At 41.4% G+C, this 22,520-nt stretch overlaps 2 protein-coding genes across 3 annotated transcripts; one reads left to right on the top strand and one right to left on the bottom strand.

Annotated features, from left to right (window-relative positions):
- Window positions 1-1,789: 1,789 nt before the first annotated feature.
- Window positions 1,790-21,536, bottom strand: gcc2 (GRIP and coiled-coil domain containing 2). 2 transcript variants are annotated; one of them, XM_084544057.1, is made up of 24 exons: window positions 20,621-21,536; window positions 19,240-19,302; window positions 19,019-19,103; window positions 18,849-18,928; window positions 18,628-18,732; window positions 17,983-18,475; window positions 16,031-17,847; window positions 15,803-15,866; window positions 15,556-15,656; window positions 15,274-15,372; window positions 14,386-14,505; window positions 13,221-13,385; window positions 12,903-13,007; window positions 11,274-11,436; window positions 10,753-10,853; window positions 10,451-10,528; window positions 10,191-10,328; window positions 8,923-9,044; window positions 8,221-8,397; window positions 7,704-7,912; window positions 5,780-6,007; window positions 5,545-5,684; window positions 3,485-3,686; window positions 1,790-3,284 (listed from the first exon to the last, which is right to left on the bottom strand). In XM_084544057.1, the coding sequence occupies exons 1-24, from the start codon at window positions 20,624-20,626 to the stop codon at window positions 3,211-3,213; spliced, it is 4,935 nt and encodes a 1,644-aa protein (XP_084400183.1). In that variant the 5' UTR covers window positions 20,627-21,536; the 3' UTR covers window positions 1,790-3,210. The 2 variants fall into 2 exon arrangements, with proteins under 2 accessions (XP_084400183.1, XP_084400182.1); XM_084544056.1 differs by having other exon boundaries at window positions 18,849-19,103.
- Window positions 4,008-5,517, top strand: tmem223 (transmembrane protein 223). The gene has a single exon (XM_084544058.1). The coding sequence runs from the start codon at window positions 4,410-4,412 to the stop codon at window positions 5,193-5,195; it is 786 nt and encodes a 261-aa protein (XP_084400184.1). The 5' UTR covers window positions 4,008-4,409; the 3' UTR covers window positions 5,196-5,517.
- Window positions 21,537-22,520: the final 984 nt, after the last annotated feature.

Genomic DNA, 22,520 nt, shown 5'->3' with positions numbered 1-22,520 from the left:
GAAGGCCCTTCCGCGTTTGACTTTCAAAGTAAAAGGATTCTGCTGAAAAATAAACAGTCAAGTAAAAAGTTAAAAAGCCTAAAAACTTCTTAAAAATGCTCAAATAAAGTATGAATAGAGCTAAACATTTATATCAAATCAGATAATATATTTAAAAATGTGTTATTTGGACAAAGCTGTTTAAATTGCAAAAGCTGGTTGAATGGTAAATGTCTGATAAGCAATTCTGATTGTCTTGTAAGTAGATTTTGATTCTGTCTACAGGCCTTTTCACAAATACATGTCAGAGTACAGTATAACGTACTTGTGAATAATAATAATACGATTAATGATGGCTGAGCTCTATTTAGCTGTCTCAATAATTAGCACATCTGTAAATGGTTCCTTAAATTTCCATGACATGTTCCTGTAAACAACAACAATGTACACTGTAAATCAGTCAATGCTGGCTGAACTCCATTTAGCTGTGGCCCCGGCCTTGTGTATGCTTCCTTATTGCCACATACGCTTACCAACAAAACCATAGTCATCATAATGCTGTAACAGCTCGAACACACATATAAGAACACCAACTGAGATCCCTTTTAACTGTTTTTAAGCAAATGTGAGTTGATCAAACCCTGTTAACAGTCCCAACAGTCTCAACAACTATACGTCCCAATTTCTTTATTTGCGATGAAGCAGCAACAGGTTTTGGGAGGAGGTGCTTGGACACAGTGGACAGGTGATCAGTCATTTAGAGGGCAAAACAGAGATAATGTTGTCTCACTTAAACTGTTGAGAAAAAAAAACTACTTTTATTTTGAAAACCATAGGATCCGTGGAGTGTTTCTCTGTGCGTCGGTGGCAGCTTCCCGTTCAGTCTGCAAGCCTCCACCGATTTACTATTTTTTGGGTTTTACTGGCAGGAAACAGCAAGACCCGCCCTGCGAAGTCAGACAAGAATCCGCATTTGTCTCGATACGTAAAAAAAATGCACGTTATTAGACTTTAGCCAGCTGCTGGTAGTTTCATCAGTCGTAGTTTTACACGATAAACATGTGAAGCATCAGATCTTGATAGAAGGAAAGTTTTCATTTTGTGGTCACAGTTAAAACTTATGCTCAAGCTCAATATGGCGGGTGAGTCCCGTGAGGAAACCTTCCCCAGACTAAGAACTGTGTTATTACAGACAGCCGTGATGGAAAGAATGTGCCTCCTGTCACTTCTGCTCTGCAAATCTCAGCAGAAAAAAATAAAAAAAAATATCAAAAATCAAAACAGAAGATTAAAATTGTTAGGATGGATGAATCACGTAACAACCGGGGTAAATAATACGTCTGCTCCCTAAGGAGGGTGGGATATAACATCATGTTTGCATTTGCTCCCAGTGACAGATACAGGAGTGGTTGCCTGCCGTTTCCTCCCATTACTGCGTCATGATGCTACAACCACATTTACTTCCTTAAAAGGGAAGTCCCTACGCTCAGTTTCCCTCGTTCAAGAGGGATGAGGGCATTCACAGGACCAAGACATCCACAGCAAGAAGATCTGTTTTGATGTCCACCAATAAACTCAACGATTTAGCAGTTTGAAAAAAGTAGGTGGAACATTGTGCATTATGTTTTATTCCTTCTTTATGTTAGTATTCGTGTGTTCATCCTAATTCACTTTGTCATCTTTAATATCTGCAAAACATGTAGTACATGTCGATCACTGTTATATCAAAGTGCATTGTAATGAATGTATAAGCAGGACTGAATGTTAAACGTAGGAGTCAATCTTCTTGTTGATCAATTTTTTTATTTACACCCGTAAATAAATGAGAAAATAATCACAGACTCTGATCCTTTTATATATATATGTATATCAGACAAAGATTGCAGAATCCAGTTATTCTTACACAGATATGCATATATGTTATGGTAACCTCTCACAGCGTCCCCTGGAATTAACCATCATAAATATAAAAGCCTAGATAAAAAATACATTCACTTGTGCAGAATGAATCACAGAAAGCTGCCAGCAGAATGAGAAAATGGACAGGCCTGATACCTTCATCAACGTTGTAAGTGTGCAAATAGGTTTTAGGGGAAGGCAGGTTTCTTTGAGGATTTTTTTTACTGCTTCCACAAAAAGGTCAGAGTTCACGGTAAGACACTGAAGAAAAAAATAAAACACCAACCATGACACAGGGAGTCTTGTTCAAGGACACTTAGCAGGGCAGATGTGCTTGCTGTCACGGCAACTGTCCATCAACAAGACAGCTGTGCAGATGACATTACCACAAATCTATCATGTTCAGTGGTTAAAATGCAGCACAACTACTAACGGAACTGTAAGGTATTCCCACGACGGAGACAGAAACTGTTATAATAATAATCTGATACTACAGTAAATGTCACAAACCAACCACAAAAACAAGGTGAAAGGTGAACTTCTGTCCGAAATCATTCAGTCATTCATTCATCTTCTGTAGCTGCTTATTCTGTGAAGGGTCGGTGGGGGGGGGGGGGCAATTTAGAATCACCAATTAACCTAACGAGCATGTCTTTGGACAGTGGGAGGAAGCCGGAGTACCCGGAGAGAACCTACGCAGACACAGGGACTGTCAGAAAAATGCCAAAAAAATGTCAAGTATGTGCGATTCCTACCAAATGGGCAAAACTTTAGTCTGCAGAAGTATAAATAAAATGATCTTGGAAAGTAATCAAACTCCTGAAAGTGATACTCAAGTAATATCATCCCAATATACATTTATCCCTTTGATTAATCCCTCTTCTCACGATTTGCTTAATCATGTGGACTCTAAAATGATTCACATGACATATTATAGCTAACTGCTGAGTCACATTTTATTAATGATGCTTTTTAATGCCTCATGAGGTCCACTTCAAGCAGGTGTGAGCATCATGTCCAGTAAATGTTATTATAAATACATGTACATATCATCAGAAAGCCTAAGGAAGACAAATTTGTCACTGTTGATCTTCATTGGTAAGTGACTAATGTATCTATTGCATTGTAAATTCAAATCATTATACACGTGTTTTGGTTTCCATAACCTCTACCACACACTCTTTTCCACATACATTCCTTGGTCCCTCCTTCTATCTCCCAACAAAATTGTAAATGCCCCAGTCACCACTATTTCAAACTGCTCACTGTTTACAATACCGGATTTCACAGGAAAAAAAGGCTCAGTAATGTTGTTTTGGTTGGTCATCAAGTCTATCTGATCCCAGACCAGCTGTGGAGATAGGAGGACCAGCCTGAGCCCCGAGATCCGGCCGCCTCCTCTTCACCTGCACAAAAGAGGTAAGAGCAACTGGTTAGAAATGACTGAGGCATTATGGATGTTAAATCTGCAGCACCTCCTGGAGATTAAATGTATAATATGAAACAATATAAATGAAAAAAAAAAATAAAATTCTTAAATCTTAGGTGAGGCACAAAGCTCTGGGTTTCACATTTACAAAAGCTGTTCATCTGTTACATAAAGTACCTTGTGCAATGGCAGCCAGTTTGCTTTTCTCCTCTGGACTGAGCTGCAGCATGGTGTGAATGACGGGCAGGAGCGCCTGCCTCTCGCTGCCAGATCGCAGGAAGATGAACTGCAGCAAGACGTTCTTCAGATACTCCAGATTGGCCACACTCTTCTCCCTCTCCTGGTTTCGCTCTAGACGACGCACTTCACTCTTTAACAGCTAGGAGGAAGAATACACCGGCAACATTACATCACAGAAATTTAAGCTTAGAAAATGATCCATTATATTTTGCTATAAGCTTCCCAAAATCTGCATATCTGTATAGACACAGGAGATGTTTTATTTGGATAATATGTAGGCAATAGGATAATATCTGGCAAGGAGGATTATTTTCTATTCCATTTTAATTTTAGTATAGTTTAGTTTAAGTTCATTCTAGTGTGGGTTTGTCTGTTTCAGTGTAGTTTTTATAATTCAAAAATGTAAAGTGGTGTATTATTATAATTCTTTTGTAGGAGGTAAGTATTTTTCATCTAGTATTTGTCTTTAGTTTTGATTACTGAACTATAATAATCGTGTAAATTAAAACCTACCACAAAATTATGGCATTAAACAACAGCAGGCTTATGTTTATTTAAAAGACACTGTTAACTTATTATTTATTTTCCGACTAGAAACGTGATAAATATTTTTATAAAATTCAAACTGAAACAGAATTAGGTTTTGCGTGTTTTACATGATCCAAATGGGCGGAGAGCATTTTGATCATTGCGACTTTCCGTAACACTTTACGTCACACGTAACAATCATGGCGGCGCCCTCTGGGCAAGAGAAATAAAACGATTTCTACTCAAGTTAGAATATCTATTTCTAAACCTGCACTGTCGAAGTTTTTACAGTAAACAGGTGCGCAAGGGTTCAAGCCATTTTCTTTATCCAGAGATGGGTTTAGAGCGTCTGTTCTGTGGGGCGGTGCAGTGTTACTCCAGACAGTTTCGACTCGGTAACATTCAGCGAGTCTTTCGAAATGTGTCGACGCTGTCTTTACCGAGCAGCGGCAGCGTTTGCAACCGAGCCAGTGCTCCTGGACTGTCCAGCGGGTTGTTTCTCCATACGGGCCGCCAGCTGGTAGCCCGTCGCAGCCTGTGCACCTCGACCCAACCCGCCAGAGATGTCACCTTGTTCGAGCACGACCGGACCCGCTTCTTCCGGCTTCTCTCCGTGTTTTGCGGCGGACAGTTCGTCTTCTGGACATACCTGGCTCACTTCGCCTACACTGGGCTCAGAGACACGGGCGGCAGTGCAAAGAAGGACAAAGCGCCTACGACCACCACCACCACCACGGGACTGGCTGGGATGTGGAGCTTTGAGATGAACCTGGGGTCAAACGCTTGGAGGTACGGCTTCACGCTGGGATGTCTGACCATCGGAGGAGGGATAGTCGGACTCGGGGTCCTGTTTTGCCGACGCTCTGTCAACAAGGTGGTTTTACATCAAGGTGGGAGGATGGTGACAGTCTGCACGCAGTCACCTTTGGGACCTGGCAAAGGCCGGAAATTGACAGTCCCACTGTCCCAAGTAGCCTGCCACGCCCACAGACAGGAGTCCCCCTCATTTATTCCCCTTCGAGTCAAAGGTCACAAGTTCTACTTCCTTCTGGACAAAGAGGGGACTGTGAACAACGCCAGGCTGTTTGATATCACTGTTGGTGCATACCGGCCAGTTTAAGCTGTGGTTACTACACAGAACTCTTTTGGACAACAAATGCATCAGTGTGTCTGATCAGCTCTGGTCATTTAATAAAATATTTGATATTCAATATGGTACAATATGTCGTTGTACTGTTTTTCACTGTCCAATCACAATAAAGGTCATTCTAATTCATGTTGGCACACCCATGTCTAAGACATAAATGTTCCTCGAAAGGGGTTACGATACGATATAAGAACTGCATATTTATAGTCTGTGAACTCTATTACAGCAAGTAACACACTCCATGAATTTGCTGTTAAAGTAAACAGATTGATAATATCATGGTGTTTTCTGTGTGTGTATGAAATTGGGTAAGTATACATACAGCGATCTGCTCCATGAGGACAGCATTGGTAGCCTCAGTTTCGTGCAGCAGGCTGTTCATGTGCTCCATGCTCCGGGTGGCTGTGTTCAACTTTTCACTCAGCTCCTGTTTGGTTGGCTCCACTGTCCACACGAATGGCTCTAGAGAACCGAGGCCACATGAGTACACATAAGTAAGCTGGTGTCAACACTTGGTAGACTTTATGTTACCAGTACGCCTCTGCTATCAAACGCACCTTGCTTGGGGTCCGGGGATGTGAGAAGCTGCTCCAGAGAGGGTAGGGGTGTGAGAGCAGGGGAGGAGTTCTCGGTCTCGGTGGTCTCCATGCCCTCGCCCTCCTCCCTGGCCATAGACTGGAGGTCGCTGAGGGCCACTAGTCCCAACCCCGCTTGGTTCTGATCGGTGTTTCTGCGCTGGGCATCTGATGCAGGGTTCTTACGGCTGGACTGGACCGACACTGAACCTGTTTAATAGGTTGGTGGGAGAGCATGCTTTTAATGACAGTTTTGGACATTTTGTGTTTGATTACTTTTCAAAATAAAGTTGCATCCTATTAAATGTGGGTTGCACAAAGTAACACAGACTTTCACACCAGAGTAAAATACAGATTAGAATTGAAAACAAATATTATGTATGTTTTTATCATGGTAGCTTCAAAATGTTGACGTGAAATATTTTTTATATTCAGCCACAATCTTCAACAAACACTGGTACTATGAAATGAGCGTATTAAATATTTTGAGTTTCAGCTATCTGAACCATTTGATCAGACCCGTGAATTCTTCTTAGTTTTAAGTCAGTGTCCTACTTCATTGCAACATGAGGGGGCACCAACCTCAAGTCTAAACCAGTTCGTCTGGCATAAAGTGACAACAAGTGTGAAGAGAAGCGTGATAGGGAAAGATGAGGCACTTGAGAAAGTGGGTGGACAAAAAGAGAAAATTGTGATTCATGAACCTGAAACTGAACCAAGAGGCTGGCCTCTTAACCAGTCCCCTTATCTCCCCACCTTCTATCTGGCTCTGTATTATTAGAGCAGCAAGTTGAACATGAATGCAACATGAATTTCTTTGATGTGTGAAATATTAGCTACTAGGTCTTATCTTTCTCCTGAGGCAACACTCCTTATTACAGGGATCTTACAGAGGTCGCACACAGATATAATCAACCAAATCTAGACAACTGTCACCGTTAATGGCTAAGATCCAGCTCTAATGGTAAATAATGTGTTCATAGCAGACATTATATAAACCACAGAAAATAACTGAGAGCAGCTGAAAAAGCTGCAGCCTCCAATGGTCGTAAAAAACTGGACTATTTTCATTTGCACTCTGTTTATGTTCTACTTAAATGTTAATATTAAAGAGTAAATTAAACTGAACATAGATCAATTTTACCACTTGTTACAGCTGAGTTATAGAAAAGAAATATGAGGCCAGTAGTTTTATGACCCACCTGCCCAATAAGGCCGGTAAAACACGCAGATGCTGAATCCCTCTGCATTTTAAAGCCAAATAGAGTAGTAAAAACGGCTCAAATGTGACTTTCATTAAAAGGCGAATATTGGCTCCCAATATCGAGCTAATGCTGGCGTCCATGTGTGAGCCGCTAATGATGAGTCTCTCCAGATGTCACTGTGAGCTGTCTGCCACGCTGTGAGGCGGGAACAGAGCAGAGGAAGCCTTGCCAACACCTGGCCGCGCTGAAGTGACAGACACGAAGCACACACACGCACACTTTGCCTTTCCCAGTCCAGACTACGTGTGCTATGTGTGTATTTGCTGTTTGACTCCAGAGGGCAGCTGTGTGGGAGGTGATGAATGAGCTCTCAGTGCTGTTTTACGGTTAAACACACTGATACCCCCTCTGCTGTTCTCTCACAGTCGGCCTTCAATCCTCTCATGGAAGGTAAGAGTAAACAAGACAGAAAACCTCAACATTGTGACCCACTTGATTCTTTGACCGATCTCTTTGTATGATACCATTTATGCATCCCTCGAGCTTACTGCTGTGTATCCAAGTCCCATTTTTGATCATTCTTCTGCTTAACAATATAAGAGATGCATTTGTTATTTACATTGCTGTTTCACGTGGAGAGTCTGGTAATTACTGCCTGTTCATTTAAACGGCTCAAGTTAACAGTTTTTCTCTGTGCTTACTGTTTTGGCTCTGCAGGTTGAAGAGTTGCTCCTCAACTCGCGTCAGCTGGCCCTGCAGCGTCTCCACAGTAGCTCGGTGGTCATCCTGCAGCTTCCTCAGCTGCTCCCTGTAAGTCTGACGCTGGGTCTCGACCTGGGAAGACAGGTCGGCCTGAGCCTGGGAAAGGTCCGACCGCAGGGTCACGTTCTCTGATTGCAATGACAAAACCCTGGAGACGGAGACAGAGTGAGAGGAGGCGTTTAGAGTCTGCTCCTCTAGTAGAGAATCAGCAGGGATCACATACAACAGGACAGTGGAAAGAAGAGTGACAAGAATCTGCCAGGTCCAATCAGGCGTTCCCAGCATGTGTCTATGTCTCTTGATTGTGCAATCACATCTGAGCAGGAAATGTTTACAAGTGATATAGGGCATACAGTATGTCAACAATATGGGAGTTATATAACAATAAATTCTAGCAAGACAAGTTTAAGAAAGCAGCACTAAAAAAAAAATACAACTAAAGTCAAGTCAATTTACCTCTCACGCAGCTCTGCCTCTTTACTAACAGTTTCCTGGAGGATTTTATTGTGTCTCTCCAGCAGAGTGTCGTGTTCGGTGTGGAGCTGCTGCAGTTCTGCTGTACAGCTCTGGAGACTCTGCTGGCTATCTGCCAACCTGGTCCTCAGCTGCTCCACCTGAGAAACCAACTGCTCCCTGCAAGACACAGGACACAACACACCTTCATTAAATCCATGTTACTTGTACACTGTTGTTTTCATATGGTCTTAAGATGTTTCCTATGTGACATTTCTTATATTTATATGAATTGTGTTAATTAAGATTGTGTTAAATCTGTGCAGTACTATCTTCATAACACATAACCTCAGTTAGGCAAATCCTTGTCTGTTTGTTTGCAGCTTTATTTTATTATTATGCTTTGTTTTGGTTAAAAATGTATTCATGCAGCCTTTAGGGACTTTATGGGTGTCATAAAGGATAATAAGCATCGGAGCGGCAGCCCTAATTATATTATAGTTCTCCCAATTTTTCACTGAGCAGCAGGAAACCAAGATGATTATAACCCCGGGTATCAAGGTGAACACCCTCAAATTAAAGCTAAGAGTCAGCACTTCATCTTCTGAGTTACTGTTTGATTATACAGTTAATCACTGTCCACTGTAGTTTATATACTGTACATTTAATAAGAGTTGTGTTTTCTGATTGGCCTGTTGTCCTTACCTCTCCAGTTTGCCAGAGTCTCCTTCGCTCTGTGCGGTGGTTTTGCTCTTCTGTTGTTTGAGCACATTGTGGACTCGCACCTTGTAGCTCTCAAACTCGCCTGTTGTTGCCAGGAGCTCAGCCTGAAATCAACATATACATTAGGCAGTGACATAACGTTAACAAAGTTATGTGACACAAATTTGTGACTTAAAAAAAAAGGATATCGTGGTTGAGATAAAACTATCACAGTATGTCCTATGAGCAGCAATAAATACCTGTGTTAATTATTCCAGTGGTGACATTTCAAGTAGCAGCAGTTTATTCCTCACACTCTGTTTTTTTTTTTTAATTGTTCTGAATGTACAATGCATCTCTCTCTGGACAGACGCCATGAACTAAATGACTCAGGTGGATAGAAATGCAAATTTAATCAAGAAAACACATCTGGCTAAATGGTATTGAGTTCTAGGTTGTGCAGATTGAAAAAAGAAAAGAAAAAAAACAGTTAAAGACCAAGTAATCTTCTACTGAATGTGTGTTTCTCATCTCGGCCCATGTCCCCCCATACAGTGATAATCCTCACACACAAACCTCTTTCTAATGACAGCTAATTGAAATCAGAACGACTACACTCCCACACAATATAACTGATAGTGGAAGAACACAAAAAAGGACAACGGTGCAAGAGGAACAAAGAAAAGGAGAATAGAGAGCAAAACACACTATATAGACTCTCAATACTGTAAATACAAATTGCCATTTGGGTTGATAAACTGCTTTCTTGTTTGACTATAGTATTTGCTGAAGCTCCAAAAATATTAGACACTTTATTCTCACTTCATGCTTTGGAGGCAATATTGTCAGTTACAACATACGGTGCTAGTGCTGAAAGAAGATGAATGTCTCACAGAGAGTCGAAGGTTTGAGTCATTCATCGATCAAAAACCTTCACTAGCTTTTGTTCCAGCTCAGCTCATATTCGTTCATTTTTCTGAGTGTTGGTTATAGATAACAGGCAATTAGAAGCTGTCACTTTGGACACGCACTCTCCAAAAAAAAAAAGAAAAAACTGAAAAGATTTAATAATTAATCACAAATAATTGAGAGATTAATAATAAAACAGTCATTATTTGCAGCTTCATATAACACTGCTCAATTACTGAGGATGAGCTTCAGTTAATTTCACTGAAGCACTTCTGACATTACTGCTGATGTGTCCTTGAGCAATGCATCTTCACCTCACTCTTTTCTGTGTACATGTATTGTGAGTATATGAACGTGTGTACCTTAGCGTTGTCTCTTTCCTGCTGCAGATTCTGAATGCGTTGCTGCAGGGAGCTGCTGGTTCTTTGCTGCTGTTCCAGCGCAGACCTAAGCTGCTCCTGCAGACGATGGCGCTCGGCTGTCAGCTCACACACCTCGATCTAAATGCACAAACATTTGATATGACATTTGAATACGACCAAAATCTTGATCCGTCAAACTCTGTATTTCATCAAAGCGGAAGGCGAGGAGAAGTTTTGCTGTGAAGTGCTGGGTGTGCTACCTTGGAGCTTTCAAGCTGCTGTTGGTTAGCTTCCAGCTCTCCTTTCAGAGAGGCCTGCAGCGTCATGAGGGAGCTTTCCTGCACGTATGTACACACACAAACAAACCCATTTACACAAGCACATCAACACAGTCAAATGATTAATTATTCCCTACATCTTTAAGGCGTCCATCACAATCATGCCTACAGATGGTTGCATAGCACTATTTACATTCATCAGGCTGTAGTGTTACACACAGTAACAGGAAATCCTTTAGGACACACCGACAAATATACACACACACACTCACAAACACACAGACCTGTATCTTGGCGTCGGCCAAGTCCTTCTTGGTCTTCACCAGCAGCTGTTTCATCTTTGAGGTCTTCTCCTCCCCCTGGTCCATCTGGGACTTCAAAGCCTCTGGAGAGACCCAAACAGGCACACACACACACACCGGCGCAGACACACACACAAATAAATAAATAAAAAAAAAAAAAAACATTAGGTGAAAATTATACTTTATACTTTTTATTTAAAATAAATTCTTCACTAAATTTCTGTCATCACACAGACTGGCAATGTGGAGCAACAGAAAACGTCATAAGGGTTACAGTTACACGGGTATGATGGTAGATAGCCTGTACGTTCAGACTTCATTCATGTAGAAGCAAAAGTCACAATTTAGGTTTTAGATCAAATTAACCTACAAGGTAATCCATGGAGTCATACTGCGACCAAATAATAATATGCTGATTTTTAAAATCATGCAATTACTAAAAAATGATACAGTCCAACTTAAAAGGCATTGTAGAGGTGTCAGTGTGACCCTGTTGTCCATACCAATGTCCTGTCTGAGGGTTTCCTCCCTCTGGGTGAGAGTGTTAATCTGGGCCTTTAACTCCTCAGCATTCTCATCTTTCTCTGAGAGTTTGGAGTTGAGTTCTTTGACCAGACGCTCGTAGTCAGCCATCTCCATGTCCATCAGAGAGCTCTGCTGCGCCTCCTACAGGCAAAGGCAACATACTACATCAATAATACATCAGAAACAATATGTTTATGTTGCACACAAAGCATTGTGACAGCTGGGATAGGCTCCAGCAGACCCCCGCGACCCTTAACAGGAATAAGCGGGTATAGAAGATGAATGAATGAATGAATGAACAAAGCATTGTTTAAATGTTTGATGATTACATTTTCATTTTGGAGATTAAAACAAGTTTCGAACAAGTCGTCCTATTTAACATGTCTACTCAAGAGATGTAGCGGGAACAATAGATCAACAGCAACAGATTCATTGCTCTGTGTCTACACATGTCGCATTTTGAGATGTGGCTCACCTGTTGGGGCATACAAAATGGAATAATCTACACGAGGAACTGTAAAGTGATATATCTGTCTGTGAAGGTTCTCAGTCATCCAGGTCAAAAAGTGTTTGAAAAAAGGTGACTTGACTTGTAGAGTTTTTGGAGAAGACGTTTCGCCACTCATCCGAGTAGCTTCTCCAGTTCTAAACTCTGTGGGTATAACTCATTGGAAATTATTCGTTTCTGTTGTAAATATAATGATGTAAAGTGATATAATTCAGGGTGTGATTTTACAAGTGTGACACAAGCACAAATCAAATGTAAGCCAAAAGGCGGCTTGTGTAGACAATGAATCAGCGAATCATCTCGGCATCTTCAGCGTACATGAAATGTGTTCCAAAACTGTCTCTTATAGATAGCAGTTTTGGAGATATACTGTATTTAATACCTGGCAAACTGTATGACTCCAAATAATTCATGAAGCGCCCAAATCCTAAACTGGTTGGTTCTGAACTGTTATGTCTGTCAGTTATGAGCTGTCTTTGAGCCATTATCTGAGCTGAATGTTGCTCAAGTTTGTTAAATCTTTTCTTCTTAGCTGAGAACTCATGATGATCTTTCATGTGAGGAGTCTTCAAATGTTTCGCTGTTGTTGAAAATTGGAACAATGTTGGGAAATATGGCCAAACTCTTTTGCATTTTGCTAGCTATGGCTGAAAAGAAATCTGTTCTTCTTCACCAGTGGCATATTTATTATTATTTCTGGTAGTGATACGCAATACGGCATGTTACCCCCTGTCGAAGGAATTCCCCACACGAGTATCGGAACAACTTTGACATAATATATCACTAGGTGTTTTTTCGTTTGTTCTCAAAAACACTTAAAATCCTGTGCCTGTGCCTGTGAGCTGAACTAACAAAGCAGACCCATGACAAAGACAGACCTCCTGGCAGCTTTCATGTACACTGCTGTACTATGTAGGTCTCCACTAATGGAAAAGTAACAGCAGCTCCTGCACTGAGGGCTAGAACTGCCCTCGTTCTCTCCGTGGGGTGCTACTGTGGCTCCAGGCCGGCCATCACCAGTTCGGACGCTTGACTGGATAGGCCCTCTGAGACACACGAGTGTCTGAGAAAGCATATGTGTGTTTGAGTGTGTGCGTACCTTGCGTAGCTGCTCAAGCTCCTGGGCAGTCTGCTGAGACTGCTGCTGCTGCTTGCGGAGCTGGGCTGTCAGCTCTTCTACCTCCTTTGTGGCAGATGACAAGTCCTGGAGAGGCGAGACAACACACATACACAAGAAAATAAAAGGGGTTTTCACTTTGGGGTTTTTTTTTGTATACATTATATATTATAAAATGGATTAATTATGTAAGAATTCACCCAAAGTTTGTGGTTACATTGTATTGTAAAAAATGTCTTCCCATGATTTCTGGCCAGCACATTATAGTAAAACAGAGCTTCAACCTCTATTTATTCCTACCTTGAGCTTTTGTTCTTTCATAGCTCTCTCAGCCAGCAGCTCTCTGTCTAGACTGGCTGACTGTCTTTGCAGTTCCTGGTTCTTGGTCTCCAGCTGCCTCACTGTGCTCCTTATGGTCTCCATAGCGGTCAGCAGGTCCTCCTTCTCACTGCTCAGCGTGTCCTTCTGCAAAATAATCAATATCCTAAATTACTGTTGCTGTCAGGGAAACCTTCACCTCTAAATGACAACTTCTCAATAACAAGGCATTAACCAACAGAACAGATGAATGGATAAACATTACATCCATACAGAAGCTAAGTTTTGACGCTATCCTTGAGGTAATGCAGGATAGCTAGTGATCAAGTGTAGCTTGATTTATGTGTTTATGTTATGTATTTAGAAAAATCTACGATATGTTAAATTCAAACTTAAAATAAGCATGTTATGCTGAGCTCCTTCGGTTATTTCACAGTCAGAGTTTTCACTTAAAAAACCCATTTTCTACAAAAGAAGCAGCCAACTCGAACGGACACACGTGACACCTTTGAAAAGCACCGATGCAGATCTGACAGCGTCAGACTCTGTGGGCCTACTCTGCAAGGAACGCAGAACCACAAGCAGAAGCGGCAGCAGCAGCTAACTCCCATCATCTGTCAGCCAAACACTAAAGCTATGATTGGTAAACAGAGACATCCGGACGTACTCCCGAGAACTCCGAGCAGCTGCAGTCTGCGCGCTCCCCTTGAGAGCCGTGTGCGCACACAAGAATGAACTTGAGTCTCAGAAAATGGCGGTGCAGTAGCACGCGGCAGATGGAAGCTATAGCCCGCTCCATTTACCTGCCTCTTGTTCTCTCACTGGAAAGAGACAGTTATGAGCTTGGGGAAAGGAGTTTTTTTTTAATATATATATAAAAACAGTTTCTCCCTAGCTCACCGAGTCACATCTGATGGGCTATTTGCGGGCAACGGGCCGTCAAATATCGCTGGGTAAAGGGTCGTGGGCTAAAATGGCTCCCTCTAAATCAGATGGAAACTGAGTTATGCGATAAGTATTGGAGAGATGTATTGCTGGACAAAGTGACACTGCTTAGATTTACTGGAGGGTGAGAGTAGTTTGGGTGTTTGTTAGTGGTAATATGTGTGTGTGTGTGTGTGTGTGATTGAGTGTGTATTTGTGTTACCAGTGTGACAGCACTGCTGAGTCGTTTGGTCAGCTCAGCAATCTGTCTCTCCGCCGCCTCCGCCTTCTCTCTCTCCTTATCCAGTTGCTCTGTCTGCCGGTCGTAATCTATCTGCAGGTTCTAAACACACACACACGCGCACACACACATCTTCAATATTCATTACTGTAAAGCTGGCGCATTTACATTTGAGCACAGGACAAAACTCTCATTAGACACAACAGAGTGGTTTCGTCTTTAATGGAGACACGGTCGTGAAGCACAGTGCAGTCTGGGGGCTGTTTATGGAGACCACTGGGAGGAATGTTACAAACAAAGTCTGTTTTAAAGAGAGCATGCACCCACCTGCTAATTAGCAACATATTATACTGGAAATGCACGTAACTAATCAAATGTTTAATCTAATCTGTCGGCTTTATTTTTGGTCAAATCTTAAGCTTTTCTTCAAAGTTAAAGCACGCATAATGCTTTTAATCAAGTAACAAGTAACATCATATATACCTGGATATATTCTGCATGAGCCTTGGAGGAAATGTTGCACAAGGCACAGTAGAAATATCGCGTGTACTATCTGTGTTACAAACTAAACAAACAAATGACAGCAGACAATTACTGGTGCTCTATTATAGAATCTACATTAAAGATTAACAGGTAGTGTTTTGTTTAATCATCTGACACATTAATCAGTAGGATTACTTTTAATTATCACTCATAAAACATACATACTACTACATTTTATGCAAAATAATGACTTTTGAGCTCTGCAACAATTACTGAATTGGATTCTAGGGGGTGGAAAAATTAGTTTTTTACGAATGTCCTGGAAAATATTTGCTCATGTGCATCGCGTATGAAATCACTAAAGATCTTGCTCGATCCCAGCCCTACCTTGTAGCCTTCAGCACCATGGATGATATCTTTCATAGAACTGTTCACTTTCTCCCTCTCTGCTTTCAGGGATTCCACTTCCTCCTTGAGGGTTATAACCTGGAAAAAACATAAAGGACATTGTTCACTGAGCCAAGAAATAATCTGAGCACAGATGGAAAAAAAAATCACCTGCATATACCTATCCATCCTTGAAACAGTGCAGTCATATGCTTTGACGCAAATAAGGAGTTGTGTCTAAAAGTTAAGATTATTATTGAAATGGATGTCATTCTTCATTACCTCTTTCTTACTGATGTCCAGCTCTTTCTTTGCTTTTACAGCAACTGCCTTGATTTTGTGCATCTTCTCATCCTTTTCTTTGTTTCCTTTCTCCATGAGGGCTGAGGGGAGATGAAGTCACAAAGTCTGGATTACAGAGTGCAGTTAAAACCAAACTGTGAATTGTTTTCAAAGACCATATAGTCAGCAAAAGTAACTTTTATTTTATTTTTATTCAGCTCATCAACATTAAGAATTTTCTCTGCACCTATTTTCTTTGTGAGTTCGCTGGTTGCACTTTCTTCAGAAGAAGCAGACTGATCTGCTGATTCCTGGGAATGAGGAAACACATTACACATTACATTTCCATGCGAGAAAAAAAAAAAGAAAACAATGTGACATGCATTTATTTTTACTCAGAATCTCTTTCAGGGTGGAGAAGCCCAGCCCTCCTCCAACTGACACCAAATGAACACGCATCAGGCGATCCACTCACCTGGAGGGCAGCCATTTCACTCCTCAGTTGTGATATGAGTGAGTCCTTTTCAGTCAGCTGTTCTCTGAGTTCTCTGCTTTCTTTCTCCAAGTTCTCCGCCTTTCTGTCCATCTCCTCCTTCACGTCCTTCTCCTCCTCATCTTTAGTCATGAGAGAAATGTGAGCCTGTAGTTTCTGGTTCTCATCGCTGATCTTCTCATTAAATGATTTCATATCCTGCAGGTCTTTCTGCAGCCCCTCTGTATCCTTCACCACCTCCTCCAGGTTGGTTCTTAACATGTCTCTCTCCTTTTCCAGGTCTCTGATGTGTGCCTGGAGCTCCTGTTGCATGTCCTCAGATCCCCCCTCAGCCTGAGCCTCTTCAAGGCTTCTCTTCAACAGGTTCCTCTCCTTTTCTAGCTCATCAACACGTGTTCGGAGCTCTTCAGTCTCCTCTGTGGACTTTTTCAGTACTTCAGAGTGACTTCCCTCCAGTGCTCGCATGGAGGCTGATGCCTGTTCTGCCTCCTCTGTCAGTAAATTCAATTTCGCCTCGAGGTTTTGCTTTTCAGATGCCTCCTGCTCCAGCTGAGCCTGCAGGTCTGTCAACTTGGAGCCCAAAAGCTCCCTCTCTTCCTGGACCTTGGAAAGCCCAGAGAAGGCCTCCTGCAGTTTCTGACTGAGATCTGTCTTCTCTGTGGTCAGCTCTTTGATCGCAAGCTCTAAAGCGGAAATCCCTTCCTCACGTCTTCCCAACTCTTCTTTCAGGCTTTCCTCTATCTTATCTCTCTCGTCCTTTAGATGCTGCTCCTCTTTCTCCTTCTCCTCGAGGAGCTTCTCTATTTCTTTTGTTCTCTCATCGTTCAGCTTTTGCACTTCATCTTCTTTCAGCTTTAGCTGGTGTTGTATTTTGTCTCGCTCTTCAGTTAGTGTATTAACCATTTGTTGCAGATCCTGAACCATGTTCTCCTTCATCTCCACTTGAGAGGTGATCTCCTCATTCTCTCTGGTCAGATCCTTTACAGATTGTTCTAACTCACTTGCTAATGTTGTTTGCTCCTGCACAGAGGAAGAGAGTTTCTGGTCCTCAACTAAGGAACCTCCAAGCTTCAGCTTTAGATCTTGCAAACTCTCCGTCAGACTGTTTTTCTCCTCTGTAGCTTCTCTCACCCTTGTCAACAGTTCGTCCCTCTCCTGGCTGAGTTGCTCTACCTTGTCATGGAGCTCTCTGACAGTGTTGGCTCCCTGTTCCTTCATGGCTTGGTATTGTTGAACAAAATCTTTTGTCTTCTCACCCAGCTCTGTTTCTATAGTTTGAAGTATCTCCCTCATTTGGTCGCACTCAGCCAGGGCGGAGTCTCGCTCTCTCGTCAAGGTTTCACACTGGCTCTGCAGCTCCTGGTTCAGCTTCAGCTGCTCCTCTGGATTTGGGGGGTTTTGGTCTTGGGACACGCTGACAACTGGTTCTGCGGATTCTTCTTGTTGTTCTGAATTCTGAGTCATTACAGGTTCAGAGGAAGCACTGTCCTTGGACATCTGCAGCTCATTGATTTTGAACTCCATCTCTTCTTTCTCCATCTGAAACTCCTCCTTGGACTTCTCTAGCTCTGCCTCAAGCTCACCCTTCACATTACTGAGCAGGGTGAGCTCATCCCGTAACATGGTGTTCTGGCCTTGAAGCTCTTCCAATGCAGCTCTCAATCTCCCGGTCTCAGTCTCCTCTCCACCGCCTGGGCTTGAGTCAACCTGACTGCAGCCAGACAGTTCCAGCATTTTGGCGATCCCAGAACCACGGGCAGGTTCCTCATCTTCTTCTTGCACATCCTGAAGGTAGCTCTCTGGAAAAATAAAGGGGAAGTTAGCTTAAACAGTCGTTTTAATAAGAATAAAGTCACCAGCAGGAACATGTGAGTAACTCACTGTAACAATTCTCGGTCATGGTCTAAGCTCTGACTTTATATGAAGTGTAATACCTTTGAGAGCAAGCTGCTCAGTTAGCTCCTCATGTAGCAACAAGAGACGCTCTCTCTCAATCTCACAGTCTTCTTCTAGAGCTCTCATTTCCTCCTCGTGCTGCAGACTCTTCTGAGCCAGCTCCTCCTTCAGGTTCTCCACGTCCTGCTGGGCTTTTGTCAATTCCTTTTGGTGGTTTTCCTCTAGCACAGCAATCTCTTGGGAATTCCTCTGCTGAATTGCTTCCAGTTCAGCTCGAAGGGTTTCTAGCTCAGCTTCCAAGCAACGCCGGGCTTCTTCTGCACTGGCATGGTCTGCTTGGCGCTCCCTCTCTCTTTCACTCTCTCTCTCTCTATTACTCACTTCTCGCTCTTCCAGTAATTTCTGGAAATGAGCCACTTCTTCTCTGTGTTTGCTGTCGGAGTCCTCAATGGTGCTCTCCAAAGTCCGGATTTTCCTTTGGTGGTCTTCAGTCACACGGTCAAGCTCACTTTGCATTGTCGCTAGATCATCCTGCACAAACAGATATGTAGCTGGGTTGTGATTAAATTAGAAATGCAATCATCTCAATAGAGAAATATAGCATAATGTCAGATAACGTGCAGAGAAGACTTCTAGAATTGGTCCAACATTACACATTACACACTACTTGTGTTGTATTTCACCTTGGCTTGCTTCTTAGTCTTTTCTAGATCTTTTCGAAACAGTGCAAGACTTTGTTGAGTTTCCGCCTTCTCCAGTAGTAAGGCATCCATCTTCTCAGTCAGCACCTATTACACACAAACTCACATGATTCACATGATGCAGTGTGAGAAATGAAGAGCAGCAAGTTAACACAAGGACATTTATAAGAGACACGCGATGAGATACTGCCCTATCAACGCACCTGTATCAAAGAGGAGTCATCTGAATCACTGTTACTGTTTTTGGATTGCTGTTTGAGGGATTCAACTTCTTTTTCCAAATCTGAGAAGAGAAATAAAACATAAATGTCTACACCACTGGCCCACACAGCCACAAAGCCAAATATAAACAAATAATGGCATTTACAGCTACCTGCATATCTGCCCTTCATCTTTTGCATGGCAGCCATCTGCTTTTTGGCAAACTTGATGAGGTCATCTTTGGGCAGTGTGTCCAACTAAGAACACAACATAAAGTAAAAAAAAAAAAGAGAAAGTACAAATCGACACCATAGCTACATAACTAACAAAAATGTTAAGACCAATTAAGACAACACAGTATAGGTTAATGTCATCCTTGTTGAAGTCTAGTACCTTTGACTTGGATGCACCTGCCGGTGATGGAGTCACAGACTCAGCAGCAGTTCCACCGGGGTCCTTTTCAGAGAGAGAAAAACTGAAGTTATGAACTTTACAAGATAGACATCAAAATAAATATATGAAAAAGTTATAATGACGTTAACCCTGTCAAGAATGGTGTGTTTTTTTTCATCCGCTATTCGTCAAATGTACCAAATAACAGTTTAGTGTTACAGTTACCTTATCTGAGCGTAGTTTTGCTTATGTACAGCATTTTCTGATTTATTATGAGCCACTTTTCAATTTCAAAGTTGAAAAGTGAATACTGTTGTGTTTTACTTTATTATTTGGAAATGCACCAAAACCAAAATTTGCTCCCAAACTATTACACAAATGTTTAGCTACAGAGAGTCAGAACAGAGTTTCAACAGCGATTTTAAATATCATGCCGTTTCAAAGAATTGAAAAAAATACTACATTTGGTCAATGTGATTCCTCTTAAACAGTAAAATTGGTGTATTGTTACAACAACATTTGCTGCTCTCTAGATGTCTCAAAAAGGATACTCCAGTCTCAAAGAGGTAGAAAACTGACAGAAACAAACTAAGGCCAAGGACTGTCAATGACATGCTGCATATTTGTTTAGTATTACAGCATGTCAATAACTTTGGAAAAGAGACTTTCATTGTGAAACGAAGCTTTAATGTACACTCACTTGCAGATTTGCATTCTATAATAACAGCCCTGCACTAAAGCTTAGCTTCATGGCCATTATAATTATCAGTTTATGCTCAAACAATGCAAGATAGGTAGTAATTCTACTGTAAGATCATTTTAGAGGACGCAGTTTGTCTGCTGTTAAACAAATCTGAATTAATCACAAATATGTTTCTGTTCATTACACTAGCCCACTGACTAAAATGGGGCTGTCAAAATAATAGAAACATGTGTCAGTGCAGCACAAAGCAAATTAATTGCATTACAAACCACAGTCTCAAAATGTAAACACAGATGAATCATCAGCTCTCTCGGTTATCTGAGACAAATGCTGAATAACCTTCATGAAGCCAAGATTTAATGTCAGATTTAGATGCATTTGTTTCCACTAGCGTACCTAATGAAGTGGAAAGTGAGTGTATAACATCACGCACTGCACTGTCAAGTTTTACCAGAAGATGCATGACAAGGCTCGATAATCAGAGCATTTTAATACCAAGGTTTCATGGGGAAGGAGTAATACAGAAGGCTGGCCGGCATAATTCATAATTAATTTACCGTGACAGGCTTTCTACTGACAAAAGACAGAGCACTGTGTCTTAGCTAACGTATAGATCCTGCTCATTACTTAAGTTGAGTCAGACTAGCTAAAGCTAACAGCTCGACACTGCACATTTACCTCCATCTCAGTCGACTAGGTGTTTATCTTCTTTTTAGCCGCCTGCCAGGCACAGACAGAGAACAGGTAAGTTGAGCGGAGACAGTCAAACCGAAATCTGCGTTTATTTCCGATTTCTCGGAGACTTAGTGCCAAAACCTCGCCTCTGTTTTGGTTTTTAGCATCGGTTTCCAGTTAGCAGGCTAAAGCGACGTCTGACTTCCGCAATCGTCACCATGTGACGACGGTGTAATTTACGTCAACAGTTCAAACACGGAAATCCTCGTCAATCATCAACAAAAGTGAAATTTCCTGTTTAAATAAAACTGAGGGGGTACTGGGAGTGACTCGTATTTAATATTTATTAAAAATGTGTTAAATATCATGTTATTCGTGGAGTGGTTCTTCTTCCCAAATGCTGAATGTGTGACTATGAAAGAGCCTATACATTTTTTTTTTTTTACACTTTTTGCTGATGATGTGTTTAGTGAGTGAGGATAATTGATTTCTCCAAATTTAGCTAAATAATAGATATAGCCTGGTCAACTGCATCTTATAATTCGATTATATTGAGTATTAAACCACACAATATAGGATATTTTAAAACGTATGTGGCTTATTGTCTCCAGTGCGGTGTAAAGCCTTGTTTCTAAACTTTCCACAGTGTTTTTCAAGATGGAAGAATATAAATTTGAACAACTGTACGAGTACTGTCAACAGTCAATTTTCCCTACATACTTCAGTCAAATACAAAGACTTCTGTAATCACAATGTAAATGTTCAAATATATATGTGGATGTTCTCAGTCATCCAGGTTATGGTAAATCCAAAAATTTTGGATAATTTTGGATAAATGTTCAAATGTTAATGCTGTGTTTAAGGACTGGAGGTCGAAATTGTATTCTTGTTGAGTTACATTTGTACATACGGTAGATGCATTAATCCTGATTTGAAAAAAGAACCTAAGAACCTAACCTAATTGTTATATTTTCCATAAACACTGATTATATTTACTTTTGCTGATGTTATTGTTCATTTACAATATTTAAGTAATTTAGTTTACCTTTTTGCAGCCTGTGCCCCTGCTAATTGTATGCAACCAAACTAAAGTTATTATTCACCAAACTAACAATTTTTTAAATGTATAAATGGCAAATTTTGATAATAAAGTTTTACTGGCCAATGCCCTCCATGAACAGGTAAAAGTCTTAAATAACTGCATTTCTACCTACACTTTCGGCTCTAATAACACTTCTACAAAACACAATGGCTGTGAATTTTTAGAGTCTTTCTACTTCTCTTTTTTTTATGGGGAGAGATGGTAGAGATCATACAGGAAGTGTCTGGGAGGTTTTACCTGGACAAGGAAACAAGACCAGACCAGAAACTTTCTACAGGAGAGGCAAGAGTAAGCTCCTCTTCCTGCAGAGGCTCTGCTCTTTCAGTGTATGTGGCACCACAATGCTGCAGATGTTTTATTAGTCAGCATCATTATCTTCACTGTGGCCAGTTGGGGCAAAAGGAAAAAAAAAAATTTGACCTGTCTTTATCTACTACCAAGCTTACCAAATTTTATTAGACGGACGAGTCATGGTTCGTGGCCTTCATCAGGGTCAAAAGGCAGAGAGTGCACAACACCAACGACTCAACAAACTTATATAGACGCTCAGTGGGTGTAGCAGGACAATCTTTACATTGTAGTGGAGAGGACGATGTTGTCAAAACTCCCCTCCATCATGGACAGCGTTTCCCAGTGTTTGTACAAAGGGGAAGACATGCAGCTAGAGAATAAAAATGACTAAATGCTCCCTTGAGCATCACAGGGGGCCATTCCTGCCCTGTCACATTATTCCACATATTTCTGTTGAATTTTTAATTCTAAATGAGTTGCTCTTCTTTTATTAACTGTACAACTTCAACA

The sequence above is a fragment of the Chelon labrosus genome, assembly GCF_963514085.1.
Source record: "Chelon labrosus genome assembly, chromosome: 5".
Taxonomy (NCBI): domain Eukaryota; kingdom Metazoa; phylum Chordata; class Actinopteri; order Mugiliformes; family Mugilidae; genus Chelon; species Chelon labrosus.
Note: the sequence above shows the minus strand (reverse complement) of the source record. Positions and strands in the feature narration are given on the sequence as shown.

Excerpts from the sequence above, each read along its gene's own strand:
- gcc2 (XM_084544056.1), bottom strand. Across the intron at positions 14,506-15,273 it reads ATGGTGCTGAAGGCTACAAG|AACCTGCAGATAGATTACGA; the intron begins GTAGGGCTGGGA and ends GTGTGTGTTTAG. Across the intron at positions 9,045-10,190 it reads AGGAAAGAGACAACGCTAAG|GCTGAGCTCCTGGCAACAAC; the intron begins GTACACACGTTC and ends TGTTGATTTCAG.
- tmem223 (XM_084544058.1), top strand. The coding sequence starts at position 4,410 with ATGGGTTTAGAGCGTCTGTTCTGTGGGGCGGTGCAGTGTTACTCCAGA.